Source organism: Neocloeon triangulifer, unplaced genomic scaffold (assembly GCF_031216515.1).
Source record: "Neocloeon triangulifer isolate White Clay Creek 2 clone unplaced genomic scaffold, ASM3121651v1 ptg000015l, whole genome shotgun sequence".
Taxonomy (NCBI): domain Eukaryota; kingdom Metazoa; phylum Arthropoda; class Insecta; order Ephemeroptera; family Baetidae; genus Neocloeon; species Neocloeon triangulifer.
In genome coordinates, this window is record NW_026775557.1 from 7,178,353 (window position 1) to 7,197,908 (window position 19,556).

General features: G+C 36.1%; 2 protein-coding genes across 3 annotated transcripts in view; both read right to left on the minus strand.

Annotated features, from left to right (window-relative positions):
- Window positions 1–19,556, minus strand: part of LOC132202816 (peroxisomal membrane protein PEX13) — a 58,543-nt gene that overhangs the window by 2,255 nt on the left and 36,732 nt on the right. The window lies entirely within an intron of this gene.
- LOC132202574 (calbindin-32) lies at window positions 296–16,546 on the minus strand. 2 transcript variants are annotated; one of them, XM_059629559.1, is made up of 13 exons: window positions 16,419–16,546; window positions 8,325–8,485; window positions 8,142–8,227; window positions 6,073–6,162; window positions 5,323–5,409; window positions 4,816–4,872; window positions 4,476–4,559; window positions 4,121–4,176; window positions 3,896–3,941; window positions 3,459–3,473; window positions 3,120–3,176; window positions 2,958–3,029; window positions 296–2,837 (listed from the first exon to the last, which is right to left on the minus strand). In XM_059629559.1, the coding sequence occupies exons 2-13, from the start codon at window positions 8,473–8,475 to the stop codon at window positions 2,691–2,693; spliced, it is 948 nt and encodes a 315-aa protein (XP_059485542.1). In that variant the 5' UTR covers window positions 8,476–8,485; window positions 16,419–16,546; the 3' UTR covers window positions 296–2,690. The 2 variants fall into 2 exon arrangements, with proteins under 2 accessions (XP_059485542.1, XP_059485543.1); XM_059629560.1 differs by lacking the exon at window positions 3,459–3,473.

The window sequence follows — 19,556 nt, forward strand, 5'->3', positions numbered from 1 at the left end:
CGTCCGCTGGCGCTAAAAAAATTTGCTGCGGTGACCAGCGAGAGCAATATAAATTTTTTTGCGAAAATAATGGTCATTATTTTCAGTAGTTTAACTTCCTTAAGTTTTCAATATACAGGAAACGTAAAAATTAAATTAATAATGCAGCACTCTTTTTATTATATAATAATAACTTGTATTTTTTTTAACATTCAATTTTTTCAGAGGGAATGTGCATGTATATTTAAAAAATTTATGGTCCTACAGGAGCGGCAGGGGAGCATTAGAAATAAATCGCACCAAATTTTAATTATTGTTTTTGCAGAATAAATTTTATAATTTTTGCTGCTTGGATTTTATTACTACTTAATAATCAATCATATACATGATATATTAACAAGATTGAGTAAACAATAGAAAAGAATATTAAAAAAAAACTCACAGCTAAAATAATTAAATCGCGATACCTTCTTTTTACAAATGTTTATAAATTCAACAATAACATAATTTTTGTTAATCAAACCGAATTAAACAAACGTGATTTTTGCTACTTTAAAATTTCCAGATATTTTAATTAAATTTCTTCAGCAATATTATACTTGCAGCATTTAATTTAATTGATGTCATGTAATATCGAACGTCACCATTCTATTATATTATTGATATTATTCCTATTTTTCAAGTGAAACTTCCATTGGCATGATATATTTTTAGTACATTTACAACATTGCCTTTTTTCAACAACTTTTGTAACATTTGGTAAATATACATACGTGGCGTGTATAATGGTATGGTAAAATGGTGTTTTTGTTAAAAATCAATTGATCATCACCAAAATTGTGCACAGAGTTGAAATCAATTGAAAAAGCTCATGTTTTCTTCTCTCCTTGTTGTGATAATATTATTATAATGGTGGTGTGAAAATGGCAATATTATGCGGCTCTCATCTCGCAACTTTTGATTAGCTCAGAGCCCCCAGAAATGAACCTCAGGTCAATTTTAAAAGAGCATACTTTTATAGCTATGCACTTGCTTACTGCTTGTATTTCTGATATGATTGTGAGTCCCGTAAATATTAAAATGATTAAAATTTAATAAGTTTTTGTCATCGTGAGCATTTATATGAAGGAGTTGTGTGTTTTTAATGCAGCTTTTTGTTAAACCCTTATTGCTGTGACTGATGCATTCATGTAGGGCTCATTAGCATTAAATTGGTGTTGCGGCCATTATTTCAATCTTTATTTTAAACTATGGGAAATTGTCCGGGCGTGGACAATATAAACAATTTAAACCGGTTTAAATTTAAAAATTTCAATGCAAAAGCAGTAGACACTCTACAATTGCATAATTGAAGTTTGCGGAAAATTGTACTTCTTTAATAAATGTAAAATTGTGAACTAGACCATAGAGTATCCTGATTTTTCTATATTAAATAAAATAATTAGAGCCAATACAAAAGAAATCCTCAATACTTTGACATATTTTTGCGCAATTTTTTTACGTTCCACAACTTATATAATATTTATCTTCTATATTAGGTTTCACAATCTCTGTAGAGCTTCTGTAGCGGGAAAATCAATACTATCGCAACTAACTCTATGGATTAATCAGCAATGCATAAAATTATTTTTGGAAGCCTTGAAAATGCGTGTCTTTTTTGTTTACATATTTAGTCCACACATGCGGTAAAAGAGAAAGTTGCGTACTACATTTCTATAGACATGTATAATTATCTTTAAAGTTTTACTTAAGGTGTTTGCCTCACTTTTATACAATTCAACTTAATTATTATATTAAAGACTAAAGATAATTTTATAAGTTGATTAGCACCGTATTGAAAGTAATGAAATTTGCGCATTTTTTCTTCTGTAAATAGACCTTATAAAAGTCCAGTCAGCAGATATTTCTTTTTGACTGACAACTTCAAGTACTGATGGCTCTTTGGCATCAGTTGGCAGGACATTGAGAATTGCAGTGCAAATTTCAAATGAAATATAAGCGAGTGGACTTTCTGGTGACTTTCTAGACGTGTAAATTAAAAGCACCATAGTAAACATTAGAGAGACTTTAACTAGTATATATAGCTACTTTAAAACTGTGTATTACACTTTAAAGTTATATTGAGTTGCGATCATAAAGAGATATAAGAAGTGCATTTCATTTAGCAAAGCCGTTAGCTTTAATTTTTTTAAATTATTTTCTAGGACTTGTGCTTAGGCAAAAAGAGGAGCCACACATATATAAGTAGTATTTTTATCATTTAATTTAGCAGAATTTATTTTAATTTTGGATAAAAATTTTATGTTATTTTGTGCTACTCTCCTGTGCTTTCATGGATTTTTACCTTTTTGAACATAACATAAATTCTTTAGACAATAATTGTACAGTGTTTTGTCATTATGCAATGCCATGAAAATGAAAGCTCGCCGCAGTTGTTGATAAAATATTTTCTTATCAATCGACTAATTGAGACATACATTTCGGGAAAGACTTCTGATTACTCTTATAGAAGAAATATCAGTTTTTTTTTCAACAATTTTTGATTAAAATTATAAATTTTCACAGATATAGAGCATATTTCAACAGTGCAAATTAGAATTTTCACAGATTCTCAAGGTTCATGTGTTTTCAACATCACAAGAGGCAAGACCAAACAATTAAGATGTTTTTACCAATTATATAAATTGTTAAAAATTGTGCGTGACTGAAATTTATGACGACTCTTCCTCTATGCTGGTCTTTGATAAAGCCAGCAATATCATTGTGAGCTCCTTCTTGCTTATTTTTCCATCCTGGTTGTAGTCGCAGCCTCGCAGAATGGTTTCCTCAAATTCTTGCAGGTCAACTGCGTCGTAGTCCTGAAACACAAAAATAAAAAAAAGACGTAATATTATTTATAAAGTAAATTAAACACTTCAAAAAAATATAATATTCATGTTGTAGGGGGGGGGGGAATAGATCGAATGATAAAAACTTACCTTTTTCACAAGTTCTAGAAGATCCTTAAGGAAGCCACGCAGTTCTTCATTCTCAATAGATCCATTGTTGTCCTGAGAGAGTTATAATATAATTATTAATTACGTGTTCCAAAAATATAATACATAAGTAGTATTATAAAGTGTATATTTTCATTAAATTACCCTGTCGTAAAGCGCGAAGACCCGCTCAATGTCTTCTTTTGTCAACTTTGTTGCACCCTAAAATATTAATTCCTTGCATAAATAGGTTTTCAGAAAAAAATACTAATATAATATAATATTAACAATAAGAACTTTATAAAAACGGTTATTATTTTTTTAGGGTCGTTTCAGAATATTTTTTACAATTAAACATTGCATAAAAAATAAAATACTTATGGATGCGTAAAAGAACTAAATTACACAACTTGTAAAACTTTGTAGGAAAATAATTACACAGAAATTTACCCAATTTTAAATTTCATGCAAGATCAAATATTTAGACGAAGGACGCCGACTTACGCTGTTCATTCCTTCCTATGGAATCACATCACGTCCAGCACACAACATTGATTAGAAGAAAAGGAAGGCAGAAAGGAGTGGAATAAAATTACATTCATAATTACAGGAATAATGTGAAAAGTTTTAGATAATGTGATGTAAATAAACACAGAGAGAAAAGAGAATAATACAGATTATCCATCCAAGCAGATTATGAAATTTTAGATTATGTTTGTTTTTTATATTTTCGTTTATAACGTAAAAAAAAAATGAATAATTTACGTGAGAAAGTGCGAAACCATGTTGTGGTGCACGAAAACCGATTATGGTTATAAAGAGGATTGATTTTAATTTTTTATGAAAGTGATTGACGAGACGTGAAGAAGTGCGAGATTGATTTCAAATTCCCAATCCACCACATACACGACAGTCACAAGACTGCAGCGCACCTCACTTACCTTGAAGATCTGCCTGCATAAAAAGTTCTCTCGTACAGGCAGCAACCTGCAACACGCCAAAAAGAGGAGGTACAATAAATGGGTATGCAACCCGCGCGCCTCGTATGAGGAGACGGTTGCATATATGTAAAATGAAAGGCGCTAATGAGGCACCCATTGTGTGCTGCGCAGTGTGCAAATTTTTCACGGAGGTAAAAATAACAAACTTTGCATTGTAAAACGTACTTGGCCATCTCCGAAAGCTGCAGACGCCCATCCTTGTTTGCGTCAAACACCTGGAGCTGAAAAGTGCAATGGATGAGAAATTTTCCCTCATTTCACTCAAGATGACTTCATTAATCATTTTGGTGGGAAAAATTAATTTCACTTTTAAAAAAGTGCAAAATAATTCAAAGATTTCTCATTATCATTAACTTGGCTTGACTGAGCTGATCGTACTAAAGTCAATTGGTAAAAAATTTAGCCTTGTTTGCTGAATCAAGCGTTTTTGTGTGTGGCAGAGGTCGAGCAATAAATCGTGTTTTTCTCCACCTAACCAGATCAATATAACTGGGGTGTCAAAGCGCAATGAAGCACTCACCATAGTGTCCGTGTACTCAATCAGTTTATCTTCAGACACATCATTGATCTTTTTCGCCTCCCTCAACAAGTCACGCAGGAAGTTCTGGAACCGACACAAATCACATTAAAAGTTTTGCTCCTCCTATTTTGGCTCAAGAGCGAGCGCTTGGGATGTAATGAACGCACAAGGGAAAACGGGACAAACTTTGGAGGTTTGCAATTAGTGCTGGTAAAGCTAAGACAGTTTCGCGCAACTCTGCCAAAACAAGGAATTTGTGTAAGATTTATCTCCGAATATCGCCTAAGTTACAACTTTATTTGCTCTAAATAAAATCGCTTAAGGATACTTAGAAAAGTACCTTGAGCTCGTCGGCCTCGATGAATCCACTGCCATCAGTGTCATACTCGCGCCAAATCTGAGGCAGAGAAAAATGCAATGTTAAGAAACAAGATTTCAATCCTGCTAAAAAAATTAAATTTTTTTATTACTTTCACTTTTGGCTCTCTTTAAAAATATTAAAAAAAGGTTATTAAAATTATTTCAACTGAAAAAATTTTCATTTTTAAATTACAATGTTTATCTGAATTTTGGATACTATTAAACTTTTACTTTCATAGAAATATTTCTGCATGTAAAATTGTTTTAAACAAACGAAAAAAATACCTCCCAGAATTTTAAATAAATTAACTGATTGTTAATGATAAACATAACATAAATTTATTTATGTAAAATACAAGAAGAGTAATATTTATAATATATTTACTCACGGCTTCATTAATGCAAATTTCAGTGTGTTTAAATCATGCAGATAATATTATAAAGTCACTATCCCCAAGTGACTTAATAATCAAGCTACTAATTGTACCTTCATAAACTCCACGCTGGACTCGAGTGGGTTATCGAAGCGGAACAGCAGAAGGAAGTTCTCCTCCATAGGCAGAAGCTGCGCCAGCTGCAAAGACACACACATATACACGTCAAATGGGGCATAAATTTATCCCACGAAGCATGAATTTTATAGTCCAGAAATAACAGTCTAATTGAGACCATTTTGCCGGCGCTTCCCGTGGAAAATCTTTTACGATATAATGGGCAGTAGATTAATAGCCCCTGGGGACGCGGCGCGCACCCGTTTTTCCGGCAAAGTTCACGACAATGCGCATCAAAATAAAAAGCAATGAAAAGCACCACCGAAATAATCGCGTGCGAATTTCACGCTTGGGAAATTTGCTGGGCACTGTGCCAAAAGCGTCCTATGACGAAAAAAACTTCTAAACGGCCACAATCTAATTACCATGACATCGTTGATTGACGTTAACTTAATTTTTTATCTCATGGCTCGTCCGATGTTTATTATGTATAAAGAATTTTTAGTAAACAATCAAAGTATCTGGCTGTCAGTTCCAGCAAAGTTTGCGGTGAAAAATTCTCAAGGCTACGAAACTGCGCTGCATAGTATAAAATTGGCTTGCCATTTTCCTTAAAAATAAGAAGAAAAACGATTTTTTTTTATCTCGACGCGGCACTGCGCGGTATCATTAAATCGACTCTGGAAAAACATGCCGCTGATGATTATTCAAGTCATTTTTTTCGTCAACTTTGCATATATATTTACCTCCCTAATGTCGATTTTCCCATCTTGGTTGTCATCATACGCCTCGAGGAAGCAGGCCTTGAGTTCGGCGAGCACTGCATCGGAGACGGCCTGGAACAATACAGGTGAACCGAAATTGAGTCAGCAGAGCCTGAGGTGGCTGGGTCAGCTAGACTAGCCTGAGTCAATATTTGCCCGAGGGGATCAATATTTGCCGGGAATAATTTGCGATTGCAAGCCAACCACGTGTAAAAATCCCCGTCACCTTTCTCGCTTGTTAGGGCCACCAGATTAATTAATTCAATCTATCCCTGTAAAATCTAGAATTGCAAGAAGCATTTAACATTTGACTTCCGACAGTATAATTTATCACCAAGCTATAAATGTGGATCATTTCCTAATCAAATTATTTGAGCTGTATTCAATGGATTGGAAATTCATACTGGTCTCTTTTGTGAAAGGGTCAAAGCAAAGTTACCCAGCGCGTGAGAGAAATTATTTTTTAATATTGCCGTTTACATTTTTATAATGCTTCCACTTCCAGTAAAAAAGGAATAAAAGTACCACCATGGATTTTTTATTAATCTAGATGATACGCGCAGCTGGAAATAGGCCATTGGCCCACTTCAAACTGCTCCACCTGCGCTGGTTTGAGCTAATAAACACAAAACACATTGAATCGGTCAGAAGGAAGCTTTTAAAAATAAGCACCACGCAAACAAAGCCGTGAAACACGCGAGCGCTGATGAGCAGTGTGCAGGTGATTTGGTCAATAAAAACACTCGGTCATTCCAAACACGATTCAACTGACACATAAAATCAACAAAATTTTCCGTATTTACTGAAGCCTCTCAAAGGAAACTGCTATATTTAGATCAGAGAGAGAAAAAAATTATTATTTTATGATTCAGATGGTTTAATAATCGTGAACTAATCGGCACCAAAAATGACAGAGACTAAAAAAGTTGGAAACAATATTGTTTAATAATTTTTTTTATATAAATAAATTAAATTTACAGCAATAATTTGGTTCTCAGTGTGTTTCCAGCTGACAACCTAACACTTCTCTTCACCGTGGAAGTTTGTTGGTGAGAACTCGGCTGTAATATAGTTCCAGAAAATTTTATCGTACGTGTTTTGACAATGTCGGGCTTGATTTCAGAGTGGAGCAAGCTGAGAAAATACAATTACGCGCGCGACTTCGAAAATGTATTTATACGGAAATAAGCAGCGCATTGTTCGCTGCTGGAATAACCAGCAAGCCGAGTTAATTCCAGTTGTCATGCCGCCGCACCCTTGCTCGACTCAATTCTGCTGAAATGCCAGAAGGAAATTGCAAATTAACGGTAATGGATCAAGCATGTAGACAAGTGGTGGGCGAAGGAAGACCCATTAAAAGTCAATTTCGTTTGCCAACTGCGTGAGAGTGAGTGGCCTGAAAAAAATGCTTTTTGCAGATGTGCTTCGTATTTCTTTTGACTTTGACACAAGAACTTGCTATTTTTTAAGCTATTAAAACTCTAGGCAAAATGAAAAAGAAATTATTGTAATGGAAGGTCTTTTTCATTACTTGAAGAAACGGTTTTTTCTGGGAAACTTTTTATCAGCTAGCCCGAGGAGCGTATGTATGCGAGTCATATCTAGAAAATGCGCGGAAAGCTGCGGCGACCCTTCAAAAGGAAGCGAGGTGGCAGTTTTGCAGCACGACACGTACTAATCTCGGCTCTTGCTTTGACTCCGGCAAATCCGCTGATGCCTTAGCAACGCAAACAGAATTTCGTTTGACATGGCCTATCTGTATTAGCTGAGATGTAGCCGCAGAGACCAGCTCTAACTGATACACTCCGTCAGCAGACGCCTAGGTATCATTCCCAGCAGACCTTTCACACTCGAGCCCCAGATATAGTCCAGACCCACCTCACCATCCACCAGTCTCTGATATAAAATTTTCTCGGAAAATTAGAAACTTGAGTTTCAAATTTTCTCATTTAATTTAGTTTTTAAAAATAAAGATGTTTATTTTTTTGTCAATGTATTATTTGTATTAAATAGTTTTAACTTAGAAATATGATAATTGATTCTTTACTCACCTCCGGGCTGACATCGGACGCGTTGGCACTAGACACAAACTCTTTTAGAAATCCGTCGAGCTCAGTTCCCTCGATATAACCGTTTCCTTAAGCACAAGAATAAATTTTATAATAATTAATAAAGTTGCAGGAATTATAGCGAACGCGATAAATTATCATAAATGATTTTAAATTTGTTCATACCATCCTTATCGTAGTGGCTCCAGACGTCCATGAACTGGTTGGCGGAGAGCTTTTTGAGATCGCGCGTCTCAGGGTCCCTGAACTGGCGCATGAAGTTGGTCGCCTTCTCAAAGTTAAGCTTTTTCCTAGCTGCGGCCTCAGCAGAACTCATGATTGATGTTCTGAAACAATCAAGCAAGAACATGTATTACTCTAATTTTTCCACTTATTTTATTTACAAGTTTAAAAAACAATTTTAATTTTTTTATCGGCATAAATTTAAGTAAAAATAATCAAATTTTTAATAAATCCAAGCGTTGCAATGTAATTTTATCAAGTAATAAAATTCTGTTGATTAAGTTTCCCGTCTAGGTAAGTGAGCAACCTGCTGTTTGGCACGCGCGGTTATTTGAGAGCCATGCTTTTTGCAAGAGCCAAAGAGTAATTAATCAACCATCCCCTGTTCCTGTACGAAGGATGATCAACAGTCGGTTGGCTGGAGAAAGCAAACAACTCTTGTCACGTTTACGTGTGTAATTAATGGAGGGGTAAATACCCATGAAATATGCAGCAAACCTGTATTGCAGAACATTATTATACCAAAAGCACCAACAGCTTCATTACGTCCCTTGTACAACTTTGTTTACCTAGCGTTTAATACCAAAACTGCTTTAAAATATCTCAACTTAGAAAGCAAGATCGTATTTTTATAGCTGATGTTTTTCTCTTTACGCACTTTTAAATAAATGAGAAGTAAAAAATTCTTTCCTAAATGAACTGTTAAATAAAATAAAAGGCTCGTAAAGCTCTGTTTTATTACTATTTTAATGCATCCCCTTTCCTCCATAATCAGATTACCGCGCAGGGAAAAGCAGGGAAAAAATCAATGAGCGAGCTGTTGAGCGGTGGAAATTTTAATATCATGCCAACTGGCGAAAGGTCCTCTGCAGCCCATATAATAAAATGGTTTCTCTCTCCTTCTTCTTTAATAAAAATCAGACCGCATTTTTGGCTAGAATTTCCTTCACATGGACAACCCTGCTGTCACCCTGTGGCGCGGGTATAGTTAAAGTTTCTTGTCGGTATTTTGCTGTATTTTTACAATGTTTGCTTAAAAAAGGGAAAAGTTGTAACTTTATTGTTATGTGCGCAGGAAATATTACGAAAGGCAAAAAGTTTTAATGATGCTACATAATTATCTTGAATTTAAGGAAACTGCGCATCGAAAGGCACTGTACATTGAGCTCGAGCATCAAGCTCCGTATCTCTTATGTGAGTTTTGAGAACTTGTCAGCGAATTCCCGACAGAAGTATTTGCAAGCCCAGGAGAAGAATAATTCTGAGTGCGATGGTCTCTACTTATTGTTTAGTCAAGTGTACGCGTCGTGCCTCATGAATAAATTAAGGGCTACTTTTCCTACAAGACTGCTTGCCTCACATGCAAATGCCGCGTACACGAGAGGCTAAATATTTGAACACTCCGTTCCTTCCCAGCTCTCTCGTGTCTCACACAGAAGGATCTACGAACTGCTCGTCACCTCCACTCCATCCCTCACGCACACGGTAATCATACATGGTATGCAAACAACCTATGGTAGAATATCAATTTCTATCAATTTACAAGGCGACGACAGGTGTAAAATACTCCCGACGCAATTATGCTTTTTTTAAATTCTATTCACACAAAATTAATAAACCTAACAGAACTTAATAGTGCTTTAAACATGCATTAAATCAAATTGCAATTCTTAAAGTAACTTTATCCTAAGGAAACTTTAATTTTTTACTGAAGCTGTTTTTAGTATATTTTTTTTTATAACATTTGGATTTTGGATTAAAATTTTTTTGAACAAAAATGCAATGTATTTTGACACTTTTGTAAAAATTGAGTATCAAAAAAAAAAAAAAAAAAAACACTTCTATCAAAAATATAAAATATGATTGCGTAGCTATGGAAATAAAACGTAACTTTTTTCAATAAACTCAGTCTCTGCGGAAAGGGAAAAACTGAAAATGATCATCTAGCTGATATTTTGTAACAAAAGGCACGCACGGCGAATGCATTTTATGGGCGGCCGAATGGCTCTGGGCTTCCAAGCAATCAATACGCAGCAGTCACTCTCAAATCTGTCCCTGCTGGCTCTTTGTATGGGCCGTGATTCAAGAAGTTGAAAGGTTGCGACGGCAAAACTGCCGACACCACATATTGACATTAGCCCCACGTGAATTGAGCATTCACGATGGAAATTGGAAATGTTAATGAAATCTCATTGTCAGAAGGAAGCGAAAGATTATTGCGCTGTAAGTATAATTTCTAGCGTGTGTTAAGCCATTCATTGGAATTTGCTGATACCTTTTTTTCTAGCACGCTAAAATAGGCAGAACACGTTTGTGGGCAATAAAATGCAGGTCACCTGTTTCTTTTTTATTTTGTGGAGCTGCGTGCGTGAGTAGTCACCTGGTTTGGGGAGGAGCAGAGCAGTTGCGCATCAATATTTCATGCTTCGATCCTTGCTCATTTGAATTTTTCGACCCCGCCGGAGTGGCCGAGCTCATGTTAAGGAAAAATGGTCTTGTATTTTACGTGCCTTAATTTGAGGCTCACAAGACCGCGGCTATAGAGTATATTTACTGCACCTCTACCCTTTTTCAATAGTTGATATATAGTTCCGCGTGAGCTCTTCAATGCCGGCATATCTTAAAGAGAAATCTCTCCCATATGAATTATTCACAACCCACGAGCCATGCAAATATCTGAATGAGAAAAAACTGACACAAGCTGCCTTACAATCAACAGACGAGTCAACCTGCCATATGTTCTTTTTGTTCGTACTTAATGTGGTCATTGCAGAAGAAAGAGAGGGAGCAGATGGTATTTGGATTTAAATTAAATTATTTATGGTATTTTTAAAAAGAAAAAATATAATAATTAATACAAAAAGCATATTTCATGAGTTGAAAATAGGGGTTTTGACCAAATATAGATAGAATTAAATTAAAAATGAGCAACGTGCATGACCACGTTGAATGTATAATTTCTTGACGAATTTTCCTTTCTATATACAGAAGTCGGCTGCTGGTTTTTCTTTGTTAACGCACATTATGAAGTCGTCAGAAGCCTGTAAGTGTCAATAATGGTATGCACACAAAAGCCCCCTTACTCTCAGCACGTTAAAGCCGACTAAACATTCAGCCAACAGGCGCATTACACCTGTTTTGCTTGTACATCATTGCACGCCCCTAGGGCATCTCTGCGCGTCGACCTCTTTTTATTTGCTAACGACGAGGGATGTGCTACACAGACCACAACTCACATCAACCTTTTTTACAAATAAAATTTATAAAATTAATAAAATTTGACTTCTAATGTTTGCTTGTAATTAGTCGATTAAAATTTGTGCTGTTTACTAAATGCGAAATTATTTTCAGCATCTTCAATAATATTGTTATTTATGGTTATTAATTAAAAAAAAATAAGTAAATAAATGCGAAAGATATGAAAGTTTGGAAACTTTGATGGATAAATAAAAAAAAACTTTGCAAGCACATCACAAGTTAGGCAAACAAACGAGGAGAAAGACTCGGATTCAGAAAGTGACAGAGTTTTCTAGGCGGTAGCGCGATGTGTTAAATCTGCCTCTGTGATTCAATTCATCTAAAGCCACCAATAAAGGGCTTGTAGACTCAAGAGCCACAATAAAATATTATTGATTTGTTGACCTAGCGTTATAATTAGTTGAGAGGTTGCTTTGTATAGGTGAACGGGGTATGAAGAGCCTCTTCAAAACAATTGTTAATTTGTCGGCATAAGCATTTCTAAACGATGGAACTATAGTAGGTATTGTCTCGTTTATTTTATATGATGTTGATTTAAATCTGAATATCCCCCTCAAATACTGCAAGTCGGGGCTTTTGATCTGGGAGCAAGAAGATAAAATAATGATAGCAATTAGTCCTTTGAGAGTCAGAGCACAAAGTAAAACGTATAATCAGAAATGTTATTCTAGCAAAAAAATAATATGTTCTCTCTTTCGAAGCAGAAGGCTGTACTGAAATGTATATTTAAATGGTTTCACTGTTAGTGCTGCGCAACAGATAATTAACAGCAACACAAAAAGAACAAATAGAAACATATCATGAGGGTGAAAACCACCGCTATATGACTGCAGAGCTTTTACATGAATAATGTACACTCTCTGATACCTATCATATCACATTTTCTCATCAGCCTTTTTGGAAACACAAAAACAACATTCATAATATTTTGTGGCTTTTGATGCCATCGGGAAGTTTTCCCTCATTTATTATGAAATGAGGCAGTCATGGAGTTTTTCCTACCCTATAAAAAATTTACTGCTCTATATGTCATATGCCTTGCAATTTCTCATCTTTTAAGTAAAAAATCCTTTTCTGGTTGTGCTTTGCTGAAAAGTAGCAGACTTTTTTTAGAGAAAATTTTCTCCGAATAATTTTTGCACTAACGAGCTGCATGACATTCTCGCCTTTGTGCCAAATTAAGAAAAGGGAGGGTTGTTAAGTGGAAGAAAAACATCAAGCTGGGGCCCCAACCCTCAGCAGAGCATTATGTGTCCCTCCCTGGAACTCCTTTTAAGAGATTAAAGTGCTAGTGAGCGACGAAATACAAGGTTAACGAGAAAACTATTGGATTTTATAATATTACCATGTAGTTGGTGCATCTATTGCCGCAACGAAATGGTATGAGACAGAAAATAAAAGCAACTGAAAAACCAGATGTGTAATTTACAAATTACAGTGAGACGCAGTGAGAGAGGTGTTGAAACAGGACAAATCTGATTGTGAGCGAAATAACATCAGCAAGGAGACAGACCGGATTACAAATGCCAGAGTAAAAAATATACCTCCATTGTCAGTCAGTTTTTTTTTTGCCTGCCAACAAAAAGAAGCTAATAATAAACCTGCATAACCTTCTGACGCACTTAAAAAATTTTAAATTCATTCTGTTTTTAAATATTTTCTGAATTTAAAAGCAAGTTCTCTATTTCTTCAGCAGAGCGCTGCGAGGACAGAAATCGATTTAGCGCTGGCGCCTTTGAACAAAAGATTCCCGTTGACCTGGCCTCTCTCAGGACGGACAGAAATATAGTGTTATTTCCACACTTCCTTTGTGAGTTTTGCACGCAGTCCGACAATAATAGTTGTGACCAGAAAAGAAAGGCGAAAAATTGTGTCCACACCTGTTAGAAGAAGTGTATTATTACACTTTGTGCAGAATGATGCATGTACTTTGGGCGTTTGTATTGTTAGGGTTGCCAAAATCCCCCGCGGCGCTCTCACCCCTGGGATATATGAAATGGGGGCCAAAACTCACGCACACGCCGCATCCGTAATGACCATAATTTCGTGGGCGCGCTGTGTGTTGGTTCGTTCGTGTGTTTCCCCAGTGAAATTCATTAAATACAGAATGCGCTTGCCGCACTGAGAATAAACACACTCGCAAAAGATGAGTATTTTTGTGAAACGAGAAAGTTTTCGACGAAGTAAAAAGACCTCATCTGCTAAGCACGTCTTTCAACGTGCAAATTTTAAAAAGAGGACGGTTGGGTGCTGCCGACACCATCAAAGAGAACCGGGTAGCAGTTAACATTCACACAGGGTTCTGCTGAATTTTATAGCGGCAAAATTCTGTGAAATGGAAAAAATGTCTAATTAAGAGCCGGGTCTGCGCATACGCAAGATGCGCTCACTTTCTCATCAAAACTTGACTGAATTTTCAAGGTAGATGTAAAATGCGTCAAAGTTTGTTCACTGGCGCCCGGGGTGCGATATAATCCCTGCGGGGGAAGGGGGTTAAATAATTCATGAATGCGCCTCCAGGGCTCCTTTAAAACTGCTGGAGAAATGGACGAAAAGTTGGGCCAGTGTCTGTCATGTCTGTCTCCCGTGCCAAAAATTAATAATTTAATATCCGCTCTGAACAGAAGTGGTTATGTTTGCTCCACGGCAGCAAAAGAAATTAAATTACAGAAGTTTAAGATAAATGGATTAAAAAAAAATTTATTAACTGCAATTATCTAAAAAGTAATTAATTAATAAATCTGGACAGCTTGAGCTTCTCTATAGATCCACATGCTTCAATAATTAGTAGACTTGCTCGGCGCACGTCAATTATTAATACTCATATTGATACGCCTCCAAATCGATTGGAAAAGAGAAGCTCTAAACTCTCCGAGTCTATGTCAAACTTTCCCGCGAGGGTGGCAACGCGAAAAAACACAAAATAAAATTTCTGGGAGCATCCCAATTTTATCGATTGATTGGTAGCCTTTCAATCTGCCGCCACAATGCACATCGCTCAGTCAGGCTGTGATTTAATCTCGTTGTTGCCATGGCGAACGGAATTAATAATTCACACGTTCCTCTGCTATGATACTATTTTTGCACAAGAGCTCTATGCTCACGACTTATTGATTTTCTAACTTTGATACACAGGGATCATAAAACTTCAGTGGAGAACCTCCACTCTTATTAATCAATACATCTGTTTGACCTTTTGGTCAAAAAAGTGATTGTACAGAAAATTTGATAATATTGTTGTCCAAATTAGGCGTTTGAAAGTTTTTTTAAAAATTATTTGTTGCTCTCTAGGACGCTTTGAAGTTGCAAAAATTTAAAGATTAGACCACTGAGAGGATTTATTAATAAATCGGCCTTCTTATCAAATGCTATAGAAGAACAATGCTTTTCCTACGTCGGCAGCTCTAGCTTAAATCTTTGGTTCAATATATTCCACTCTAAGCATGCCCGGCCCAAAAGCCTAAGAGGATCATGCCGCTGCCATCCTGGGAAAAAAACAATAAGACTTGCGGTTTCCAAGTGCAACAGCAGCTGTTGCGAAAAAGATGGAGGAGCTAAGGCATGACAGCAGTTTTGTAATGTGCTTTCCTATTATTTTGTTTTTATCTGTGCTATGGAGGGCTGAAAAAAGGTGGAAAAAAACAACATAAAAAAGAGATTCAGCAAAATCCCTTGCCTTCATTTTGAAAAACGGAAAATTGATTTGCGAGACTGTGGAAAATCCTCTGTTCCATAAATCCTGAGCAACGTTTTAATTAAGCATTTTATCAAGCGAGTGCCGTTCTTTTGCTAATAACGCACGGTCCACGCAGCAGCTTTGCTTTGTAGCGCAGATTAATTTGTTCAGCCTCGCGCTGCTTCTCTGCTGTGTTCGCAAAATAATGAACGACCACCCTTAGCGCTCGCTCAAGAGTAAAGAAAATTGCGGAACACTTTTTCTCTCTCCAACATCAGTTTTAAATTTCGGTCATTCCAGATTGAAATCTCAACTGCCGACAGCTTCAGGCCAATTTCTCACTCCAATTGTCCGCTCTTTGTGAAAAATGAGACTGGCAGAGAAATAAGAAGGGAATTACAGCGATAAAAAGGTAGTTCAGTCAGCATTGTGTGCAAAATGCTTTTCTGCTGATGACTGAGAACTTTCTTGGATTTCTTTTGTGTTTCAATAAAATAAAAAAACGTTCGCTCGAGATATACTTCAAAATATAAAAAGAGACGGAACGCCAACGAAGCGCAAGCAATTCCCGAGAACGGGAAATGTTTACGGCGGAAGCAATTTACTCCAACAAAGAGTATGAACTTTGTGAGTTTCCCGACCATAAAAATTATGCGCCAGGGAACAAAGCAAACAAGGCAAGTGCGTAAAATTAGTTTATTGCAAAGACTAAAAAGGTTTTTTTTAATGGAATTTTCTTTCTATAATTTATAATCTTTCAAGAGATTTTTGCACAAACTACGCAGCGGGAAAAATCGGGCCGTTTAAAGTTTGTGGAGATCACGCAAAACACGGTAAAATAAATTAACTTTACCAGCTATGCTGGTCATGGCGGCTGATTTAATGCGGACAATTAATATGTGCCAGGAGTGTCATAAAAACTTTGCTTTACGGAGGGTAAAAGTAAAAGTGGGGCCTCTCAGCATTTTATAAAGCTGAATTTTGCGTTTAGCATTTAAATCTGCATAATAAGGCCTTTGAAGTGAATTTAAAAGGCAAATCAGAGCCCGCCGGCCGAACTTAAAAAAGGAACAGCGCGGAAAGATGGAAATTTGAAGTCTTACCTGGTGGCTGGGCAAAAAGTACAGGGGAGAAGGTTGAGAGAGAAAGAGAGAGATCGAGAGAGACGCGAGTTGCGTGTGGAGTAGTAGCAGGAGAGCGAGTGTGGAAGCGGGCGAGACTCGACATTGCTCCGAGCCTTCGGCGAGTCACTCATGCGCATTCTCCCTCGGAACCTTTTGGCAGAACCCCGACGCGCCCTTGGGTCTTCGTCAGTCCCAGAGCAAAGCACCCGATCGCACACACAAAGAAATTGGCCAGCATTTCACTATGGAGGCTTTCGGGGCAAATTAGGCAGTCCCTTCTCTTCGAAGCCCTTGTTTGTTGAGAGCAACGAAGTTTCCGGCTTTGAAGTGAACGAGGACGATTCAAATAAAAAGAGCATCGTGTTTTCCTTGAACTGTACGACAAAGAAAAGCTTAAAAGTAAAGGATTTCTTACAAAAATTCTTTCTCAATTCACCAAACTCTAATAAAATAAAAATCTTATTTTATTAAAAAATATTATTATCTCGGCAACCTCTTAAAACTATTTTAATTTTTTTTATAATTTATAGTTTGTATGTAATTCCTTGTTAACCCCTAGAGGACGGTTCCAGACATTTGATTATGCAACTTGTGAAATTTACTTATGCATATCAAAAAGTTAATAGAGCTAAATATAACCAATAAATCACCTTAATTTGCATTAAGATTTATGCAATAACCCATAAAAGTTATTTTCTTCCCGTATTGCGCAACTGAATCATAAAATTCAATTCAATGTCCGCAAATATCAGCGTTCATTAATTTGCATACAGCAAAAATTATGGTTGGCTGTAATTTGAGCATGCAAAGTACTAAAACGCTGAATTTAACGTTTCTTCTCAAACACGGTAATAGTTTTGCGTCAAAAGCTGCACCCCAATCGCAAAGTTGAAGGTCGCTGCCAAGAATTGGCCTTGATAAGAAATAACGGTGCTCAGTAGACACACCAGACGTGGCCGCGTGTTTGATGGAAATGGATCACTTGTGAGGATAATTCACGGGAAAAAATGAAGAGCTTAAAGTGAAAACTCGCGCGCGCGGCTGCTGCCAGCCAGGGTATATTATTCCCGATTTTGCATGCTCGCCCCAGTTCGTGACCATATTATTATATGGCCTGAGATGGATAAAAAGTTGCCAGACCTCAACACGGTTTGCTATCCAACTCGACAACCACGCCGCCCTTCACGTGCAGGGCGCCGATTTATTTATTGTTCGGTGCAAGTTTCAACTGTTTGCATAGGCAAATTTTAAAGTGGTCGCATGAAATAAAATTTTGATATCATTTTATTTGAATAAAAATAAATACTCAAATGAATAAAGTTTCTGGAATATTATTTTAAATTTACGAAATAATAATAAACCATAATTAATGTGTAAAATCGAAAACGGGCACTTAAATATTTCAAGAAAAATAAAAAAATAAAACTGAAAACTGAATAAATCCTAGGTTTTGTATCCTACCAAAAGGTTCATAACCAATTTTTTCCTTTTGTCTCCGCTGCAGTGTGGGAAAAAAAGAGACTATTTTGCTTCCCTTATCTGAAAACAAGAAAAAAAAGCTGTAAATTAATTAAATGAGTTTGGTTTTTTCAACATTTTTCAATATCACTTCGAGTGTTTACTTATAAAATTAATAATTGTTGACTACTGTTGAATTAATTACAAAAAAATGAGGGAAAGTTTATTTATTTTGGCAAAATGTGTAAATTTTTAAAGATTTCTTCAGCTTCGATTAAATTCTGGACGCGTAAATTGTAATAAGACCGTATATAAGTGTTAATTAAACTTGTAAAACTTTCAGTGTTAAACAGGCGTAAGCACTTTAGTGCAAAATAGAAAAGGTGTCGGGCCCTTTGTCCTTGGCCGGCGCGCAACAGCTTGGAGGAACTTGGGCGACAAAAGCTTTCGAGTGTGGCTGGCTGCGTGCAGGGCGCGGTGAGGGTGTTTGGCAACAACCCTTTTGGGCGCCCACCTTTGGCCACGACTGAGTCACGCGTCATGTTTGCCGGCCCTTAACACTTAATAATGCACCGCCTGACACTTGACCTGAGGCGCTCCGTTTGAATATTTAGCGATCCTCCGTGATCCCTGCCATACGGTTCAAAGACATACGGGCACACACAAGTATACAAACAAGACTGGTACACAGATTAAATATTATATTGAAAGTAAGTGGAAAAAGTTTGGAAATAATTGATTGTTCGTCCAAACTTTTTAGCCAATTTAATAATACTATATTTATTCGTGTGTTTATTATTAATCAATAAAATTAATTTTATAATGAAATGTTCACAAACTTTTTAAAATAAATAAATTTCTTTATTAATTAGACTGCATTGAACAAAATATAATTTTATTTTATGCTATTTTTGTCTAGTTCTGAATTTGAACAAGAGCATAAAACATTTCCCGAAACAACAATTCTTTATTTTGTAGGTTTTAATGGCTGAAATGACAGTTTAAAGTTTTACATGTAATTGAATTTTTCTACGAAAATCATAAGAGCAATTTGAGGCAAGTTTATTTATAAGAATTTTTTCATCACCATCAATGCTGCTTTTAAAATGACGCACGTACGATTCAAGTGCGCTGAAAAAATAAGATAAAAAAAATTCACGGTCCGAACGGAACACCTTTTAATTGACGATATAAAATATGACATGTTTCATGTCATGAGTAACGAGACGACTGACACACCACGGCAGCCCAGTAGGGTCCAAAATAACGCAATGTAGGTCAATAAAATTTTTGATGACATGACGAGCGAGCAAAAAATATGGCAATCTCTGGAATTTACATACAAATTCAAGCTGAGGAAAACAATTATGTTGGGCTAGCAAAGGAAACCTGAGAGAATGAGAAAAAAATTGATGCGAATTTTTCTTTGCAATATGTTTCCATTTAGGTTTATTTTCAGTTTGAGTTAAATTTTGGAAAAAGGAAAATTTTAGATAAAAAAAATTATCTTATCCACGGGAAAAATTAAAATTAAAAAAAAAATTATCTTATCCACGGGAAAAATAAAAATTCAAAAAGGGAAAATTTCGATATCCTTACATTTATACCCACATCAAATGAAAACTAGATCATTATAATTTTTTTTCTATCTTACCATTT